General features: G+C 42.1%; 1 protein-coding gene across 5 annotated transcripts in view; it reads left to right on the top strand.

The window, feature by feature from the left end:
* Positions 1-20,018, top strand: part of LOC110530934 (small conductance calcium-activated potassium channel protein 2) — a 62,080-nt gene that overhangs the window by 25,202 nt on the left and 16,860 nt on the right. For all 5 annotated transcript variants that reach the window (XM_036985672.1, XM_036985675.1, XM_036985674.1 and 2 more), the window contains exons 2-4: positions 2,218-2,661; positions 9,695-9,790; positions 10,396-10,814. In XM_036985672.1, the coding sequence (XP_036841567.1) occupies positions 2,218-2,661; positions 9,695-9,790; positions 10,396-10,814 (959 nt within the window). The remainder of the gene's footprint in view (positions 1-2,217; positions 2,662-9,694; positions 9,791-10,395; positions 10,815-20,018) is intronic.

Genomic DNA, 20,018 nt, shown 5'->3' with positions numbered 1-20,018 from the left:
GTCAAGAAAAAAGTATTTAATAAGAATATTTCATTCATTCAGATCTAGGATGTGTTATTTTAGTGTTCCCTTTATTTTTTTGAGCAGTGTATAATGAAGTTTGAGGTCTTCCAATTCCAAGCAACCTTATGGTTTTATGGTAGGAATGTGCCACTATCTGAGATACATTTCAAAAAGGGGTCTTAATGACACAATGATAAAACTATTTAATACAGTAAAGGGGATTAGAACACCCTGGCCCCCTCTAATCCTTAACCTTTAGTCCGGTCTGTGTTAGGCGATAGTGTCACTGGGCCCGACTTAGTACATTTCCATTGTGGGCAATCAGACTTTATTTCCAAACACATCTAGAGGCATTAGGGAGCTCACTCAAGCCAAATAAAAGGCAGTGTTGTCAAACACCCCCGTTATTTTGGAAAATGCACGGTTCCATGTGAAGTCAACTTTTACAAGCCATTAATGAGAAACTGAGTGAACTGCCTGAAGAGCTGTGGAGATGCCACTGGAATGCACGCCAGGGTAGTACTCTACTAGCTAGCATTGTACACTACCGTTCAAAAGTTTGGGTCACTTAGAAATGTCCTTGTTTTGGAAAGCACATTTATTGTCCTTTAAAATAACATCAAATTGATCAGAAATACAGTGTAGACATTGTTAATGTTGGAAAATGACTATTGTAGCTGGAAATGTCTGATTCTTTTATGGAATATCTACATAGCCATACAGAGGCCCATTATCAGCAACCATCACTCCTGTGCCATATCTCAGACTTGCCAATAAAAAGAAAAGATGGGTAAAAGAACACAGACGCTGAACAGAGATATGGCTTTTCCTTTGCAACTCTGCCCAGAAGGCAGACGTTGAGGCTGGTGTTTTGCGGGAACTTTTTAATGAAGCTGCCAGTTGAGGACTTGTGAGGCATCTGTTTCTCAAACTAGACACTCTAATGTACTTGTCCTCTTGCTCAGTTGCGCACCGTGGCCTCCCACTCCTCTTTCTATTCTGGTTAGAGCCAGTTTGCGCTGTTCATTTCTCGGAACAAGAATAGACCGACGAGTTTCAGAAGAAAGGTCTTTGTTTCTGGCCATTTTGAGCCTGTAATCAAACCCACAAATGCTGATGCTCCAGATAATCAATTAGTCTAAAGAAGGACAGTTTTATTGCTTATTTAATCAGAACGACAGTTTTCAGCTGTGCTAAAATAATTGCAAAAGGGTTTAAAATTATAAACTTGGATTAGCTAACACAACGGGCCATTGGAACACAGGAGTGATGGTTCCTGATAATGGGCCTCTGTACGCCTATGTAGATATTCCATAAAAAATCTGACGTGTCCAGCTACAGTAGTCATTTACAACATTAACAATGTCTACACTGTATTTGTGATCAATTTGATGTTATTTTAATGGACAAAAAAAGTGCCTTTCTTTCAAAAACAAGGACATTTCTAAGTGACCCCAAACTTTTGAACGGTGGAGTACATACTGTAAATTTTTCTGCACTTCCTCTGCTTTCTCACCCCATTTAACTCTTGCCTCTCCTTGAACCAGTGATGCAATGCAATCACACTCTGGTTCAAAGATAGCACCGAAAGGTCAGAGCAGGAGTCCTCTTCAATTTAGATGCTGTTTTTGACAAACAGATGACGAAGACGCGTCTTTGGCTGAAGAATGTCCTCGATTTCCCTTTGTCTGATTAAAGAAAAGCAACTCAGTCGCACAGTCTTTTGGACAACCCCATCTCTGCAGGAAAAAGTGTTTCTTTAACAGGAAACATGGTCATGCAGCACATAAATCTTTCATACTGAAATTTGTGCCACACAAAGATGAAACGTTCTGCACTTTGTAGGGTCCACTATTAGTTATATGGCTTTATTTATGCATCCATCTTCATTCACTGTTCGTGTTTTTTTTGCCCTGTTGATTTGGATGCATTATTTGTGAGGGACAGTTGATGTGTGCCATGTGCAGCAGAACAATAACGCAGATATTGTCATCCCTAAGCATTGATTTAGTGCAGAGCAGTGTTTCTAGTTCATACTTCTGACTCCGGCCCATGGGATATTGCTCAAATAGTCCTCAAAAGAGAACTATACTGTATTTTCCCAATCTCTGACACCAGACCGATTGGTGAGATATCCCTCCACCCTCAGACACTGATGCACTGTTGAGTTTGGTTTCTGTTTCTCTAACATCCTCCTGTCTTTTTTCCCACCAGGCAACCACTGAGCAAAAGAAGCTGAGCCATGCTGGATCCTCCCTCTCCGAGAGCAGCGGCCGACTCCCACAGATAGCCATGAACACCTGCAAGCACAATGGCGGCGTAGTGAGACCACTGGGCAGCCTGGCGTCGTCGCGGCGCAACCTAGCAGAGCTCGACTCCGAAACACAGCCCCTCCAGACGCTGCACAGTTCTGGCCTGGAGGTGGTTGTTTCCAAGGGAAACAGTGAGGACCCCGGCAAGGCGTCCAACGAGAGCCTGGTCAGGGACGGGAACGGTGCTCCTGTGAAGAAGAACAAAGACATCGGCTATAGACTCGGCCACCGGAGGGCGCTCTTTGAGAAGCGAAAGAGACTCAGTGACTACGCCCTCATCTTCGGGATGTTTGGGATTGTCGTCATGGTGACGGAGACGGAACTGTCCTGGGGAGTTTACGGCAAGGTAATTAGTGTGGGTGGTCTTTTTGTTTGTTGCCTACCTCCAATACTATTGGGTCGTTCCACATATAGTGCACGTTTAGCGTCCCTTAGATATTTTAAGTATACTGAACAAAAATATAAACAACAATTTCAACGATTTTACTGAGTTACAGTTCATATTAGATAATCAGTCAATTGAAATACATTCATTAGGCCCTAATCTATGGATTTCACATGACAGGGCAGGGGTAAAGCCAATCAGAATGAGTTTTTCCCCACAAAAGGGCTTTATTACAGACCAAAATACTCCTCAGTTTCATCAGCTGTCCGGGTGGCTGGTCTCAGACGATCCCGCAGATGATGAAGCTGTATGTGGAGGTCCTGGGCTGGTGTAGTTGCACGTGGTCTGCAGTTGTGAACGTACAGTGCCTTCGGAAAGTATTCAGACCCCTTTACTTTTTCCACATTTCGTTACAGACTTATTCTAAAATGTATTAAATTGTTTTTTTCCCTCATCCATCTACACACAATAAGGTATTTCTGTTCTGTTTTTTTATCTTTAATACATTTGCAAAAATATCAAAAAACCTGTTTTCGCACTGTCATTATGGGGTATTGTCTGTAGATTGCTGAGGAATTTATTTTATTAAATTCATTTTTTGGAATAAGGCTGTTACGTAAAAGAATGTGGAAAAAGTAAAGGGGTCTGAGTGCTTTCCCAAGGCACTGTATAATAAATGCAGGTGAGCCATTTCTACTCATTTTAGCCATTTCTGGTGTTTTGTGGTGGAAAACTCGGTGCGTCGAGCATAACATAACATGCCAACCTGTTACTCAATAGATAGATAGGATAAGCTAGAAATATTTAAACAACACATTTTTGGGGGGTGAAGCTTGTATTGAATTGCCCCTCCCTGTTGTACACAACAAGCTTCCATTCCCTATGTCACAAGCGGATTCATGGCTGATTAAAGATGAAAACATCAACCCTGTTATTTAATTTGGCACTCTATTGGCTCGTTGTATTTTTTATTCAACGTCTTGAGATGGTAAAAACATGTTTTTTATTAAATTGCTCTTTGTCAGAATGTTAAAATTAGGTGACTTTTCTTTTCAGTTTCTTTTTTTAAACTTCACTACCCAAAACGTACTCTATTGGTGGAACGACCCTCCTATGCTATGTGTAGATATGTAGTAATGCTAAACATGGTGAACACGCAGTCAATTTCATAAAGATATATGTGTATTAAAGTAACAAAAACAAAAAAAGGATTGCCTTTTTGAATGGTTTGATTTCGTATTGGAATAGACAACTGCTGCCGTATCAGAGGGCAGAGCTTGGCCAATCGACTGTCTTCATTAGGCTGCTAATGGTATCCTGAGAATTCAAACAAGACGCTGCACAATCAAACAATAGAGAGAGCTACTTCCAAGTGTCTGACCCCTGCAAACAATAATGAGTTGTTAGGACGTCCCCAGGTTTTCTCTAGTTCCCGGTTGGTTCCGTGGACATCCCTGAGGACGTTTTTAGGAAATTCTTTGGACATTGTGTCCCCAAATAACGTTCCCTTAGGACCATCACGCAATGTCCTAAGAACTAGTCAAATTAAAGCCCTGATAACCTCCTAAAAAGGTCCTGACATGGTCCTCAGTGACGTCCTGAAAACGTACAGGGAACCAAACAAAGGTCCCCCAGAGAACGTTCCCTTTGGGACCATCACGCGATGTGATAACAAGATAATGTAGCGGCAAAACCGTATACGGACCTAATGGGAAGGTCATCGAATGTCCTCAGGACGTTCAGTATTTGCTGGGACATTATCTCTGACCAGCGCATGGGAGTGTCAGGACAACCCAACATGGGCTGCTGTAATTTCACAGTTTTTTTATTAACATAATTGGTGAAGCAAATGGAAATTCTAAACTGATCTGGGAGAATCTAAAAAAAGTTAACAGGGAAAGACCATAGTAACACTGCAGAAATCATGGTGAATAACAATCTAACACAGGATGCAGTCGAAATAACAATATCCTTCAATTCCTACTTTATTGACTCTGTCAGGGTACTGACACAGAACCCCTCCACTTGTTTCTTGGGCTCAGTGCTAGTGAATGACGCTCAACCTGCCTTCAGCATAAGGGAGGTTTCTGAGTCAAAGGTGAACAAGGTGATTAGCTCACTAAAGAACTCTAAAGCCAAAGATGTGTTTGGGCTGGACTCTACCTTTCTTAAAAACTACAAAGAGTCACTCATTGGCCCCAATTGCTAAGGTCACCAACACATCTATTGGTCTCGGTGTGTTTCCAAGGGTATGGAAGTCAGCCATAATAATGGCCATCTTTAAATCAGGCGACCCTGCTGACATGAGTAACTACAAGCCCATTAGTATACTACCTGTGGTGTCAAAGGTTGTTGAAAAGTGTATAGCAGAACAACTGATTGCCCACCTCAACAACAGCCCCTTCACATTACACTCCATGCAGTTTGGCTTCAGAGCGAAACACTCCACTGAAACGGCCAACTGCTTTCGTCTGGAAAATGTGAAGTCCAAGATGGACAAAGGGGGCATTGTTGGGGCTGTGTTTCTGGACCCAAGGAAGGCTTTTGATACTGTTAACCATGAGATTCTCATCACAAAATTGTCCAAGTTCAACTTTTCCCCTGATGCCTTGAGATGGATGAAATCATACCTTGAAGGCAGAACTCGGTGTGTCAGAGTGAGCAATGAGTTGTCGACCACTCTTAGCTATGATGTGGGCGTGCACCAAGGGTCAATACTGGGGCCCCTCCTGTTCAGCCTGTACATTAATGATCTGCCTTCTGTCTGTACTGGGTCTGAAGTTCAAATGTATGCAGATGATACAGTGATATATGTGCATGCAAAGAGCAAACAACAAGCTGCACAAGAACTCACTACTGTAATGGTCCAGGTTACAAAGTGGCTCAGTTACTCATGTTTGCATCTCAATGTGAAAAAAACTGTTTGCATGTTCTTCACAAAGAGGGCAACAGATGCTACTGAGCCAGATGTCTATGTGTCAGGGGAGAAGCTCCAGGTGGTATCTGATTTTAAGTACCTTGGCATCATACTTGATTCCAACCTCTCTTTTAAAAAGCATGTGAAAAAGGTCATTCAAATAACCAAATTCAACCTAAGTAATTTTCGATTTATACAAACTTGTTTGACTACAGAGGTAGCAAAACTGTACTTCAAATCTATGATACTCCCCCACTTAACATACTGCTTGACTAGTTGGGCCCAAGCTTGCTGCACAACATTAAGACCTAGTCAGTCTGTCTACAAACAGGCTCTCAAAGTGCTTGTTAGGAAGCCCAATAGTCATCATCACTGTTACATCCTCAGAAAGCATGAGCTCCTGAGTTGGGAAAATCTTGTGCAATACACCGACACATGTCTTGTATTCAAGATCCTAAATGGCCTGGCTCCCCCTCCACTCAGTATTTTTGTTAAACAGAAAACCCAAACATATGGCAGCAGATCCACAAGGTCTACCATGAGAGGTGACTGTTCCCTTAAGGAAAAGCACCTTTAGTAAATCCATTTTCTCTGTGAGAGCTTCCATTGTCTGGAATAGACCGCCATCAGACACACATAACTGCACCACATATCACACTTTCACAAAATGCTTGAAGACATGGCTAAAGGTCAATCATATTTGTGAACATGGTCCCTAGCTGTGTGTTGCCGCTTTCCATGTTGTCTGTTGTCTGTAGCTTGTGAGGTGTGAAAACACTTTGTTGCTTTTATGCTTTTATGAATTTTGTCTTGCTGCTTTTTGTTCTATGTTGCTATGTCTGTATGCTGCGTCTTGCTTGTCCTATGTTGCTCTGTCTGTATGCTATGTCTTGCTTGTCCTATGTTGCTATTGTCTATATTGTAATTGTTTTTAATAACCTGCCCAGGGACTGCGGTTGAAAATTAGCTGGCTGGCTAAAACCGGCACTTTTACTGAAACGTTGATTAATGTGCACAGTCCCTGTAAAAATAAAATAAACTCAATAAACTCAAAGAGTCGCATCGGCCTGGTCGTGACTCCCAAAGCTAACATTCGCTCTATCAACCAATCAATTTGGATTTGGGCAGTGCTTTCTGTCCAGACATTTTTTCACAGTGCACTTGGGGAAAGGTTCGGCCCCAATGTTTACAAGGCTGCACTGTTGGCTAGCGTCACCACATAGTCAATGCTACGAGCCAGCATTGATTGCCCTAAGTAATAGCTGGAATGGCTACTCTATTTTATTTTTTTTTACAACTGCATGAGGTAAAGATACAGCAGCAATGTGTTGGTCAAGTCCAGCCAATTCCATAAATTGATTTGAATTGAATTGATGAATCCAATATTGCCTATAGGTGTTTATAAGGTTTCTACCCTGCAAACGGAAATAAGTTGTTAAGACGTCCCCAGATCTTCACGAAATGGTCGCCTAGAGGTTTTGTCTAGTTCCTGGTTAGTCCCGGGGACGTCACTTGATGGTTGCAAAGAAAGACCCTTTACTCAGTATTTTGTTGAAGCACCTTTGGCAGTGATTAGAGCATAGAGTTTTCTTGGGTATGACGCTACAAGCTTGGCACACCTGTATTTGGAGAGTTTCTCCCATTCCTCTCTGCAGATGCTCTCAAAAAATTAAGTTATACACAGGGAATGGGCACCCTAGCTTCATTAGAACTCACCCCTTGTTACTGTTGCCAATCCCATCAAGGACCTGATTGGTGAACCTCTGATCCATTCACAGCTCTTTGTCTTATTTATACAGTCATTATTATTCAACGTGTCCTCATCTTGAATTTAACCTCACAATCTCTTGGTTCTCAGCTGCTTTCTTTGGTCCTATGGCTACCACGCTGTAACAGCATGAAGCAAGCCCGTGCACATGCGCAGATATTTTGTGGGACCGTGTGTGACTGTGTGAGAGCAACATCTTGCATCTCGCTCATCTCAATATCTGCGGCGCTGCTCGTAGCAACGTCATTCCGCTGAGTCTACCTTTAAGAGAAAGTATTATGTTTATCATAGTGATAAAAGTGCCCTCCTAATTATTATTATACTTGTAAAATGAAAGTACTAAAAAGGTCCTGACATGGTCCTCAGTGACGTCCTGATAAATGAAATGGAACTACAGTACACAAAGGCCCACCAGAGAACGTTCCCTTGGGACAATCATGTGACGTCCTCATGACCATCACAAAAAGTCCCCTTGTGATCATTGAATGTCCCATGGATAACGTCCTCTCAGAGCCAAATATGAACCTTTTCGTAACGTTCCCTGATGGACATCAAAATACCTCATTATTACGTTATACTGCGACCAAACCCAGACCTGTACTGAACGTCCTCTTATGGTCCCTAGGTAAACGACATGTTTTACTGTTCCTAGAACATTCTCAGAAGGAAAACCTTTAAAGGGACCTAATGGGAATGTCACCTAATTTCCTTAGGACGTCCCCTGTTTGCTGGGTGTTAACAAATTGTTTTAGAACATTTAGATTCATTTTCGGAGTTGACCTAAGTTGAAATTGAACTGACCCCATCCCTGAGCGACAGGGCACTCCTCCCACATAAGACGGGCAACAAGACGAATGAGCCATTTTCTATCTTGCATGTCACATGGGCATCAAGGTTTTCCGAGCCCTTAAGGAGGGGAATGCGTTAAAGGGAGTGAGCTTTGGGACTGAAAAATCCTTGAACTTCCGGCAGGTGGATTAATTGGTTTACTCAATGTTATTTCACTGGGGACTTCTCAAAACAATTTCAGACATTAGGGTGTCTTGGGAGGTACCAGAGACCTGAGGGGCAAAGCAATTTAGTTGATTGCTAAAAATACATTCGCTAATTTTCTCTCCGCCTACTATGTCTGTTGGCTGCATGGTCAGTGTAATGGCTCACATTCTAATGCATGCTTCCTTGACCCCACCCCAAGAGAGCATGTCAATATCCATTTACAACGACTTGGACGTCTGAGGGCCTTGACAACCTAGTAATGGGCAGCTTTTACAAATCGCTAGTGACATTTATGAATGATTCCCGTTGTTGTTTTTGTCGCCGTTGTCAGGATCGTGATTACAACCCCACGTCATTACCATAACACGTTTTACTCCCCACCACTATTACAGCTGATTTATCAAATTGCTTTTTACCCACAGAGGGAACTCGAGTAGTGCAGGCCCTCATTCCAAAGATCTATGATTCCTTTATATGCGTTGCAGCTCTAGCATCCAAACGACCAATTCATCACTCGCACCACTCATCCAGGGTCACGTCTTGCTAATGCCAGGATATGCACAACAGAACTGCGCCGTTTCTGCATCTACTATTAGATTGAAAATACCTCTCTCCCCTCTTAGTGGCAGCGTTTATGTATTAGTAGTTAGCATTCTGTAGACAGCCAATGTTTCACCTTTGCTTTCTGCCACTGCCATGTTTGAGACAACACTTTGTGGGGCTCTCTCGTTAGGTTTTAAGCTAATAAAAGGTGGTTTTCACCAGTTTGTTGTTGCCCGCGCTGTCAGTGTTTCTCTGCTACTACAGTCACTCCAAAGAAGTTAAAAGTTGGAAGGACTTATTTGCTCCATCCAACTAGAAATCTGAAATCAACATGCTTTGCCCACCATTTTTTATATTTAACTAGGCAAGTCAGTTAAGAACAAATTCTGATTTACAATGACAGCTTAGGGACAGTGGGTTAACTACCTTGTTCAGGGGCAGAATGACAGATTTTTACCTTGTCAGCTTGGGGATCTGATCTATCAACCTTGTGGTTACTGGCCCAACACACTGTTTTAACCACTGGGCTACCTGCCACCCCATTAAGACTGCTTGAGACTGATTGACACAGGTGAAGATTTATTAGACAGTTTATATTAATGCTTTTAGGTATGACCCAGGTATGACCAGTCTTCTGAAAGTCAACATAGGTTCTACACGAATCATCAATAAAGAACTAAATATATTGTTCATATATTTTCTGTATTTATGTTTGTCGTCAATATTACTGTCTCTAAAAAAATATTTTATGTCTTTGTCTCTCACTGCAGGAATCTTCGTACTCATTTGCACTGAAATGCCTTATCAGCCTTTCCACTGTTATATTGCTTGGTCTTATAATAATGTACCATGCCCGGGAAATCCAGGTGAGTCGAAACAATGGAACAATGTTGCAGGAAATACCATTTCATTATGCCGTCATTTATGTGGTGGTGTGGTGATTGCCTGAATTGCTCGAAAATGACATTTCATGGATGCAGTAATGCATGCAGTGTAATTGAGTTTGATTATCTTATTGCATTGATTATGATGCCTATTATTAATAAATCGTAATATTTGAAGTTTTTTTCATAGATTTTTTTTTAGGATTCAACCGTTACACAGGTCAGCTTAATTGGGCACATTAGATATTTAACTGTCCTTCTTCAGTTGATTGATATGATGATATTTACTAAGAAATTGTGAGACAACAATGCAATGTACTCTCAACAAGGTGCCCTCTGGTACTTATTTTAAGACCATTTTTTAAATAAGGAGGGGTGTCTATTAAATATTTGATCACGTTTGTACGGTCTCAAAACCTGGCATAAAGCTAAGCACGGTGGAGCAATGTGTACCCACACTGCAGTAAGAAACTACCTGCTTATATAATTACCTGGTAAATGCATGGGTTTAGCGCCGCATCTGTTAAGTGTGACCAACGAAGACGGTCAAATAAAGCATAACCAAGCTATTTTGTGCTCCTCTCCAGCTGTTCATGGTGGACAATGGGGCGGACGACTGGAGGATAGCCATGACGTACGAGCGCATCTTCTTCATCGTGCTGGAGCTGCTGGTGTGCGCCATCCACCCCATCCCGGGCCATTACCGCTTCACGTGGACGGCGCGGATCGCCTTCACCTACACGCCGTCGACGGCCAACGCCGACGTGGACATCATCCTCTCCATTCCCATGTTCCTGCGCCTCTACCTGATCGGCCGCGTCATGCTGCTGCACAGCAAGCTCTTCACGGACGCCTCGTCGCGCAGCATCGGCGCCCTCAACAAGATCAACTTCAATACGCGCTTCGTCATGAAGACCCTCATGACCATCTGCCCCGGCACCGTGCTGCTTGTCTTCAGCATCTCCTCCTGGATCATTGCCGCCTGGACGGTGCGCGTCTGCGAGAGGTAAACAACAGCTAGGGAGTTCCCTAGAGAGGGAAAACCACTGCCGCACGCCACAGAAACGCACGCCCCACCGCTGTGCACTGTGTGTGTCGGCACTCCCCTGTCTCTCTTTCTCCCTCAGTCTCATTTTCTGTTATCGGTGTCCTGTTGTGTTGTCCCCCCCCCCCCCACACACACACACTACTGACTGAGTGAGAGAGAAAAAAAACATGAGTTTCATTAGCTCAGCGATCACTACACGAGTCCCTACTCCTTGTTTTTATGCTATTTTAGCAGCTTTTCCATAATTCATGAGTGTCTAATTGTTTGTTTGCTGAATGGTTTGTTTTGGTAATGCTGAGCAGCCCCAAGGATCCCCGTTCCCTCCAAAACTGCACATCAGGCTTTATCTCAAGGGGGCGGTGGGGATTCTCACAGATTCTCAGAGAAAAGGGAGGGAAGAGCGTACTTTTTTTTTTTTCAGACCCCGCGCTTTATGCCGAGAAAATTTGAAGTTTATAATTTATCTGATGTTAAGTTGTTTAGTTTGTAGGGGCTGAGGGAGGTGGGATGGGTTGACGTCAGCTCCCGTAAGTCTCGTTATGAAAAAAGGGCTGCAAGTCAAAAAGTCCAAAAGACAAATCAGTCAACAGGAATGCCCACTGTCAGTCTGTCATGTTGTCAGTCAGTCTTTCGGTCAGTTGCTCTCCTACGTCTTGCCTGCTTTTTTATTTTATTTTCTCCCTTTCCCTCACACTTCCTCCCGTACTTCCTCCCTCTGTTAACACCACTAACAAATTCCCCCTGCACCCTTGAGCCATAGGGTCCAGCAGAGAAGAGAGTGTTTGACCTTTGGGTCCACCTCCACATGAAAAAGGAAAGCAGTAGGGTGAGGCGCAACTCGCATCCTAGTTCACCAAGTAGTTTTGTTGGCACACATTCAAAAGAACACTCTATTCATCAAAGTCTACAGGAACGAATAGCGTTTTGCTGAAGTTACTTGCATGACACCATTTTAAAGTGGTACTTTCACAAGGATGGATATACTGGTATTTAAGTCTTAATTTAACAATGAGAGATACATGTGTTGCCAAATACAGTGGAAATCATGAATCGAAAGTATGGATGGCATTGTTGATGGTGTTTTATCTGTCTAGTAATTTCCCAACACTACAAAGGAAAACCATAGAACCACAGAGAAATGTAACCAAGCTCTTTAGTAAATATTTAACGGTATCTATGGTACTACGAATGTGTATGGTACTTGAGCCCAACATGCGGCTGGGGTCAACACAATAGAGTGGCTAATAGGGTCAGGAGAAATGATATCCCCATCACCACTCCGTGCCAAACTAGTCCGCAGCAGTGCATGTTATATGAGACAGTCCAATTATGGGTTCAATTTGAAAGTAACATGTTTACGTGTGTTTGGGTGTGTATGTGTTTGTCGTGTGTGTGTGTGTGTGTGTGTGTGTGTGTGTGTGCGCGTGTGTCTATAATGTTATGTTGTACTTTCTATTTCCCCATTATGCTGCTCCATAGGGATACCATGTGAGTTCTCGCTCTCTAGTGGAAAACGCATCATTTTGCACCGAGCTGGCGCCACTGCTGCCCTGAGTGGGGAGGGAGGGGGGGGGGGGGGGGGGGGGGGGAATGGCGTGGGGCAGCCACCCCAAAAAAACTGCTATCCTTTCCAAACAGAGTATGGCAAAGGAGGACTAGGTATTTCCCTATTAGCTGGCATGAATGTGGCACCTATATATATATATATAAAAAATAAAAAAATGTGATCAGAAAAAAAAACATCCTGGCTTTTAGTGGCTAGGAGCATAGGGGAAACCTATGATTTGAACAGCACTTTGAACCAAACGTCTCTTTCTAAACTGTTTTATGGTAGCAAAAAGGAGGAGGAGGAGGCGGAGGCGGAGGGAATTTGTGATAAAAATGGAGCAGCTCCTTCAAGTCACCTTCACGAGCAAGCCTGAGAGCAATTCTCGTTTTTAAAAAATGTATTCCTCTTCCTTATGCAATTGTTATAGATCCATAATGTGCCCACTCTTTCCAGCATCTACTTCAAAGATTTTGCTGAGGAACAAAAGCTTTTTAGTCCTTTGGGTTCACACACATTACCATTTCATTATGTGTCTCCCCTCACAGAATTGATTGAGTGATGTCATAATGGTTAGTTATTCAACAGGCTTTTGTCACTTTTCACCAGCTGATTCAGTTTGCTCCAGACGTGGCAAAGGAAATTCATCTGAGATAAATATTCACACAAGACATCCGTGCTTACTTGAGGTGAAAATAAATGTCAAGTCATTTGGCTGGTCAAAATCGTTAGTGTGGATTTGAGCTTGATTTGGACACATTTGTTAACCAAAGTTCTAACATCTAACCACATTATAATAACCCCATTAACCCGTAAACATTATACGAAAAGCTCTGCAGCTAGGATGGGAAATAGTGAGAGTGTTGCTATGCATTCTAGCACCGTTTCAAAAATGGAGTCATGAGGAGATTGTTTTCTTCGAGGCAAAGGCAGTGTCTCCAGTTTGAGGTTTCAAAACATGGATTGAGTGATCACCTGTGGTAAACAATGAAACAGCATGGGAGTCTTCATGTTTACTGCTCTCCATCACATCATTCCAACTCACCCCAAAAGAGGCACTTGTTTTCCAAAGTGCTGGGTGTGAGTTAGGAAATGAATCTGCTGCTGCGCTGTTACATTGGCCACGCTCCTGAGCCAAAGGGCAGAACGATGTGAGATTGGACAAGCACAGAGTCTATCTGCAATACACCTAGACGGGGGGGGGGGGGGGGTTGATACATGGTGGGTGGAGGGAAGGGGTGGGTGGTGGAGTTGGCAGGAACCGTGACGGTACAGTAGATGGAACCACTGCTGGTCACTGCAGCTCCAGAGCTCCCTACTTTATCTAAGCTCCTCAGTCTTTTGGCTTTCCTATCAAACTCCCTCCCTTTTACGTCATGATCCTTTATGGATATCCTCCTAGTGTAACCATCTAACGTGGCATGCTTGCAGTTTTTCCTCATCCTCCCCACTTATTTCTCTTTCCTTATCCATAACCAGCAGGCCTAATCCAGTCAGAACTCAGATACACTTGCATGCCTTGCCTGTCTCCCTTCCGGTCCTATCTCTTCTCTCCAACTCTCTCCCCCTCACTCTCTCTCGCTCTGAAAACGAAACACTCTTCTTCGAGGCTACATGAGACCGTTGTTTTTCTTCCCGGTCTCCCTTTGGACCTCTGGCCATGTAACAAGCTTTGGAAAGTCAGGAGACTTTCCCTTGCCACAGATGAACAGGGTTGAGTTACTAGCCGGTGACTGACTGATATCCAGTGTGTGTTGTTGTCACTCGGTCGAAAGATACAGTTCACAGCAAGGGTGGAATCCTAACTTGAGATACATGTTTGCTTGAACTTGAACTTTCACGACAACTCAAGTTTCGTGTAAATCACACATTTGTGTTTGGGTAAAAAGTTCACGTTCTGTGTACTTTTCTCAAGTTTGGATTTGGCTGTTATTAATGAAGTACAGGCCATATCCTGACTTGAGAGATATGTGTGTGAAACTTTGAAATTCCACAAAGATTTCGTGAAGGATATGTGGGTCTGTTCAAGTTTGCTCGTATGCAGCTCGGGCTCAGAATTGGCCCTCTTGGATTCATTTGCCTAGCCTAGCTCATAAACTCTCAACATGTTCTCATTATGTGGTGATGTAACATTTAACTCCACACACACAAACTGAACACACTGTATGTTGTGAGAAAGATGGTCCAGGTAGACTTCTAGACCTTCAAGAGAAGTTATTCTGAGTTGTATTTTGTGTACTATTGGAATATACCCCCACTCTCTGTATTTATCATGCCATTGATATTCCATGTAGTATTATTACTGACAATGGACAAGCTTGACCTAACAACATTCCGAAACATGGAGGATGTTTATGTTTGTCAAAGATAGCTTTTGTAGTCACTACAGTACTTTTCCATGAGGCCAAAATTGCTGCTTAAAGGAGATATGTTCTGTGTTGTCTTGTGCTATCTGATACTTTTGCTTGGTTTTCTTATTTTTTGGGGGTTGCGTTTGCTGTGGTATGGCTTGTTTCGCTTGCGGCGTAATGAGACTTAGTTTCAAATAGATTTAATTACAATTTCGTTCAGTAAATGGTAATGAAAAGAGAGCATTTCTCGAATGCTTGAAATTATTGCTAGAATCCTTGTGGAGTGCTTGCTTTGCATTTTGGCTTGATGTGCAAACACAATTAGGATTAAACTCGACTGCAAACCTATCTGTATATGTTTACTGCCGTTGACATCCTCCCCTCTTACATTTCAACATATTTGTCCCAAAATAATCTATGCCACTGCTCAAAATCAAGGAGACCCGTTAAAAATCCTTAAATGTGCTACGATTTTTCTGTTGCTTGTATGATGAATTACTGTAGAAAAGGGCTGCTGTTTTTACACGGACAAGCTAAGGCATATGACAAGTCACATTTGAATGTTCTATCCCCTGCAGAGGCTTTATATTAGGAGCAAATTAGCCTGTCCAAAATGTTGCCTGCTCTGGGCAGAGGTGGGACCAAGTCATTATCATTTGAGTCACAAGCATGTCTCAAGTGTCAAGGTCCAAGTCTCCAAGTTGAGTCACAAGTAGAACGGGCGACTCCCAAGTCAAGTCCAAGTTGTGCATTCTAAGAGCAAGTCAAGTCAGGTCATACGTTTTTTCAAGTCAAGTGAAGAAATTTCTATACAGGCAATGACTTGTTCAACTACACATATATTAGTTTGTCTTCAACACACTTTGATTATGCAATAATACATTTTAACAACCATTTCTAAATGCAAGCTACAATAGTAAATGATTAATTTCAAGCAATTTTGAAATACCAAAAGACCGGTAGGCCTATGCTAGTAATTGTTGCATGATGCCCCATTGCTGGTGAGCTTGCAAAGTAAACAGTTCATTTTCTTGATCACCAAACAATTTCTGGAGATGCATATTTATTCTCTCCCTGCAATTTGAAGTTTGCGCTGCACCCGATCATATACAGTGGGGCAAAAAAGTATTTAGTCAGCCACCAATTGTGCAAGTTCTCCCACTTAAAATGATGAGAGAGGCCTGTAATTTTCATCCTAGGTACACTTCAACTATGACAGACAAAATCACATTGTAGGATTTTTAATGAATTTATTTGCAAATTATGGTGGAAAATAAGTATTTGGTCACCTACAAACAAGCAAGATTTCTGGCTCTCACAGACCTGTAATTTCTTCTTTCAGAGGCTCCTCTGTCCTCCACTCGTTACCTGTATTAATAGCACCTGTTTGAACTTGTTATCAGTATAAAAGACACCTGTCCACAACCTCCAACTGTCACACTCCAAACTCCACTATGGCCAAGACCAAAGAGCTGTCAAAGGACACCAGAAACAAAATTGTAGAAGTGCACCAGGCTGGGAAGACTGAATCTGCAATAGGTAAGCAGCTTGGTTTGAAGAAATAAACTGTGGGAGCAATTATTAGGAAATGGAAGACATACAAGACCACTGATAATCTCCCTCAATCTGGGGCTCCATGCAAGATCTCACCCCGTGGGGTCAAAATGATCACAAGAAATCACAAAAATCTCAGAACCACACGGGGGGACCTAGTGAATGACCTGCAGAGAGCTGGGACCAAAGTAACAAATTCTACCATCAGTAACACACTACGCCACCAGGGACTCAAATCCTGCAGTGCCAGACGTGTCCCCCTGCTTAAGCCAGTACATGTCCAGGCCCGTCTGAAGTTTGCTAGAGAGCATTTGGATGATCCAGAAGAAGATTGGGAGATTGGGAGAAGGTCAGATGAAACCAAAATAGATGAAACCAAAATATAACTTTTTGGTAAAAACTCAACTTGTCGTGTTTGGAGGGCAAAGAATGCTGAGTTGCATCCAAAGAACACCATACCTACTGTGAAGCATGGGGGTGGAAACATCCTGCTTCTGGGATGTTTTTCTGCAAAGGGACCAGGACGACTGATCCGTGTAAAGGAAAGAATGAATGGGGCCATGTATCGTGAGATTTTGAGTGAAAACCTCCTTCCATCAGCAAGGGCATTGAAGATGAAACGTGGCTGGGTCTTTCAGCATGACAATGATCCCAAACACACCGCCCGGGCAACGAAGGAGTGGCTTCGTAAAAAGCATTTCAAGGTCTTGGAGTGGCCTAGCCAGTCTCCAGATCTCAACCCCATAGAAAATCTTTGGAGGGAGTTGAAAGTCTGTGTTGCCCAGCAACAGCCCCAAAACATCACTGCTCTAGAGGAGATCTGCATGGAGGAATGGGCCAAAATACCAGCAACAGTGTGTGAAAACCTTGTGACGACTTACAGAAAACTTTTGACCTCTGTCATTGCCAACAAAGGGTATATAACAAAGTATTGAGATAAACTTTTGTTATTGACCAAATACTTATTTTCCACCATAATTTGCAAATAAATTCATTAAAAATCCTACAATGTGATTTTCTGGATTTTTTTTCTTATTTTGTCTGTCATAGGTGAAGTTTACCTATGATGAAAATTACAGGCCTTTCTCATCTCTTTAAGTCGGAGAACTTGCACAATTGGTGGCTGACTAAATACTTTTTTGCCCCACTGTAGCTGTACAGCAAATCAGCAATCTGTTCACTAGCTCAGTGGTTTTCAAACGTTTGACCTTCGATCCCAAAAATGGCGTGGTTCAAAGCTTGCAGCCCACGCACGCGCACACAGGGTAAACTCCAGCGCAAAATCGCTATGCAAATGTAGCCTGTCATTTCAGCCATAAACGGTCATTGCGATTTCAAAAAGCACGATACAGAAATAAACTGTTTTACATCTGCATTTTGAGCTGAAAGTCTTTAATGTTAGCAGTTAACATCAACTGGGGATATCATGTCACGTTGTCACTCCTATGAAGTCCAGAGCAAGTAGGATCATATGGCCTACCTGCAATGATGTTTATAAACCATGGATCGCTGATGCTATGTATTGGCCACCGAGAGGCTTTGAAGCCACAGGTCGGTCATATTGGCACTCCCCAGTAAAAGCATTCCTCCATAGAAATGAATTAAATGTTTCAAAGACAAAATTACAAACCCCCCAAAAAATTGTAGTGGGGACAGTAACATTAGTAATTTAAAAAAGTATACTTTTTTATATTACATTTATATTTTTAGCCCACATAATCTAATTTAAAAGTATGTATTAAAGTGTCTGTAATATAACACGTGTCAAAAAATACTGCTTGCTGCTCCATATACAGTATTGTGTCCACAATTGCCGGTTAAACCCGTTTTTCTCAATTTCAGGTTTAATCAGACTTGCATGCAGCATGCCATACAAGCAACAAATAATGCTTTATTTGGCATTATCATTGTCTACTGTGTAATGTTGTCTTTATACTGTATGTAACAGTTACAATTCTTTCCAACCAATCTTTTTGGTAAATGTATATATGTTAAATTTTATTACTACATAGAACCGACAACAGGATTTTGGGAAGTTTTGAATACTCATGACTGAGAGAGGCCTTTTGATTTTATCCCTTGTTCATGAAATCCCTCCAATAGCTTAGAGGACGCATTGTCAGTTATTGCTACTGTATATCCCCGGGACAAACCATCTGTCTCTTGCATGAGCTCATCCAAACATGGTGAGAGAGGGAGATAAAGAAAGCTGGGGGAGATGGCCAAGGTTAAAAGGCTAGATGACACAAAGAGGAAAAAGCAGCCCACGGCCATATCACTGCATCCATTTTTAACCCTTTCCCATCAGGGATGAGTTGTGTACTTCCAACCTGATCTATACCTAAATCCGTCTCCCTCCATTTAGTATGATATGTTACGTGTGGTATGTATTCATTTATGGATGTCCATCATCCATTTCATGAGATGTTATGAAACACAATTCGTATGATATGTTACGAATTGCAATTAGTACAATATGTTACGAATTTGCAAAACGTATGATATGTTACAAATCCCTATTTGTTGTGGCTAACGTTAGTTAGGTGGCTAAATGGCTAATGCTAACGTTAGCTAGGCTAGAGGTAGGGCAAGGGTTAGCTAACATGATAAGTATTTGCAAAGTAGCTCAAAAGTAGTAAGTAGTTGCAAAGTTGCTAATTAGCTAAAATGCTAAAGTGGTCTCTGAAGAGATTTGAACACATAACCTTTGGGTTGCTAGACATTCACGTTTTATGCCCCCATCAACCCTCCTTTTGTTTTTGCCTTAAAGGGATACTTCAGGATTTTGGCAATAAAGCCCTTTATCTACTTCTATTTTATGTCTCTGCATCCAGTATGAAGGACGTTAGAGGTAGTTTCCAAGCCAATGCTAACTAGCATTAGCACAATGACTGGAGGTCTATGGTATCTACTATCTTGCTAGCAGGTACCAATAGACTTCCATTCCAACACTAGTTAGCAACTTCCATCTAACTGTGCACGGAGGCATAAAAATGGTAAAGGACTTCATTGCCAAAATTCTGAGGTATGTAACCATACCAAATGTAACTTACTGTATATTGTACTAATTTGAGTGTACCGGATTTACATTTATTATGTTACATCTAGTCCATGAGACCAGGCTGGTACTTCAACACCACCCAGGACAGTGATGTTGTTTATGACAGTTACGTTCTTCAATGGTCTCTTTTGTGTTGGCTGATGCGGTAGATATATGATGATGTCACAGGTTAGGTTGTTTTCAACCGTGTGAATCAAGTGATATTCCCATATTCACATGTTCTAAAGCCCTTTTTGGAAGGTGTATTTATATCTAGTTTTCTCAGCTGTGTGTACTTGCAAATAGAGTTGCTGACGAAGTAAGGAAATGCAGAATTTTTTGATGGAGTGATCATACAAACAATGAAAGGTCTATAACAAAAGGATGTTTTGAAAGCCTACTTCTATGGGATATTTTGCAAGGGTGGGAGACATCTTGTTTCAGACAATTCCAATTGTCTCGCACTAGGTCGAAAGTGGTGCCAGCTCTTCTCCATGCTATGCCAACACTACACAGTATATTGAGAGCTTCAAAATGCCATCAATTGGTTCTGCTTCCGTAGCTTCTAGTGCCCACATCACTGTAGTCTATGGACAGTTGTCTATTTGTGTCCTTTTCAAGATTCATAGATTTTTTGTGAAAACCTAATTCCACCTAATTCCAAAACCTAA

The sequence above is a fragment of the Oncorhynchus mykiss genome, chromosome 8 (assembly GCF_013265735.2).
Source record: "Oncorhynchus mykiss isolate Arlee chromosome 8, USDA_OmykA_1.1, whole genome shotgun sequence".
In the NCBI taxonomy this organism is placed as follows: Eukaryota; Metazoa; Chordata; class Actinopteri; order Salmoniformes; family Salmonidae; genus Oncorhynchus; species Oncorhynchus mykiss.
The sequence above is the reverse complement of the archived record's forward strand: the minus strand, read 5'-3'. Positions and strand labels throughout refer to the sequence as shown.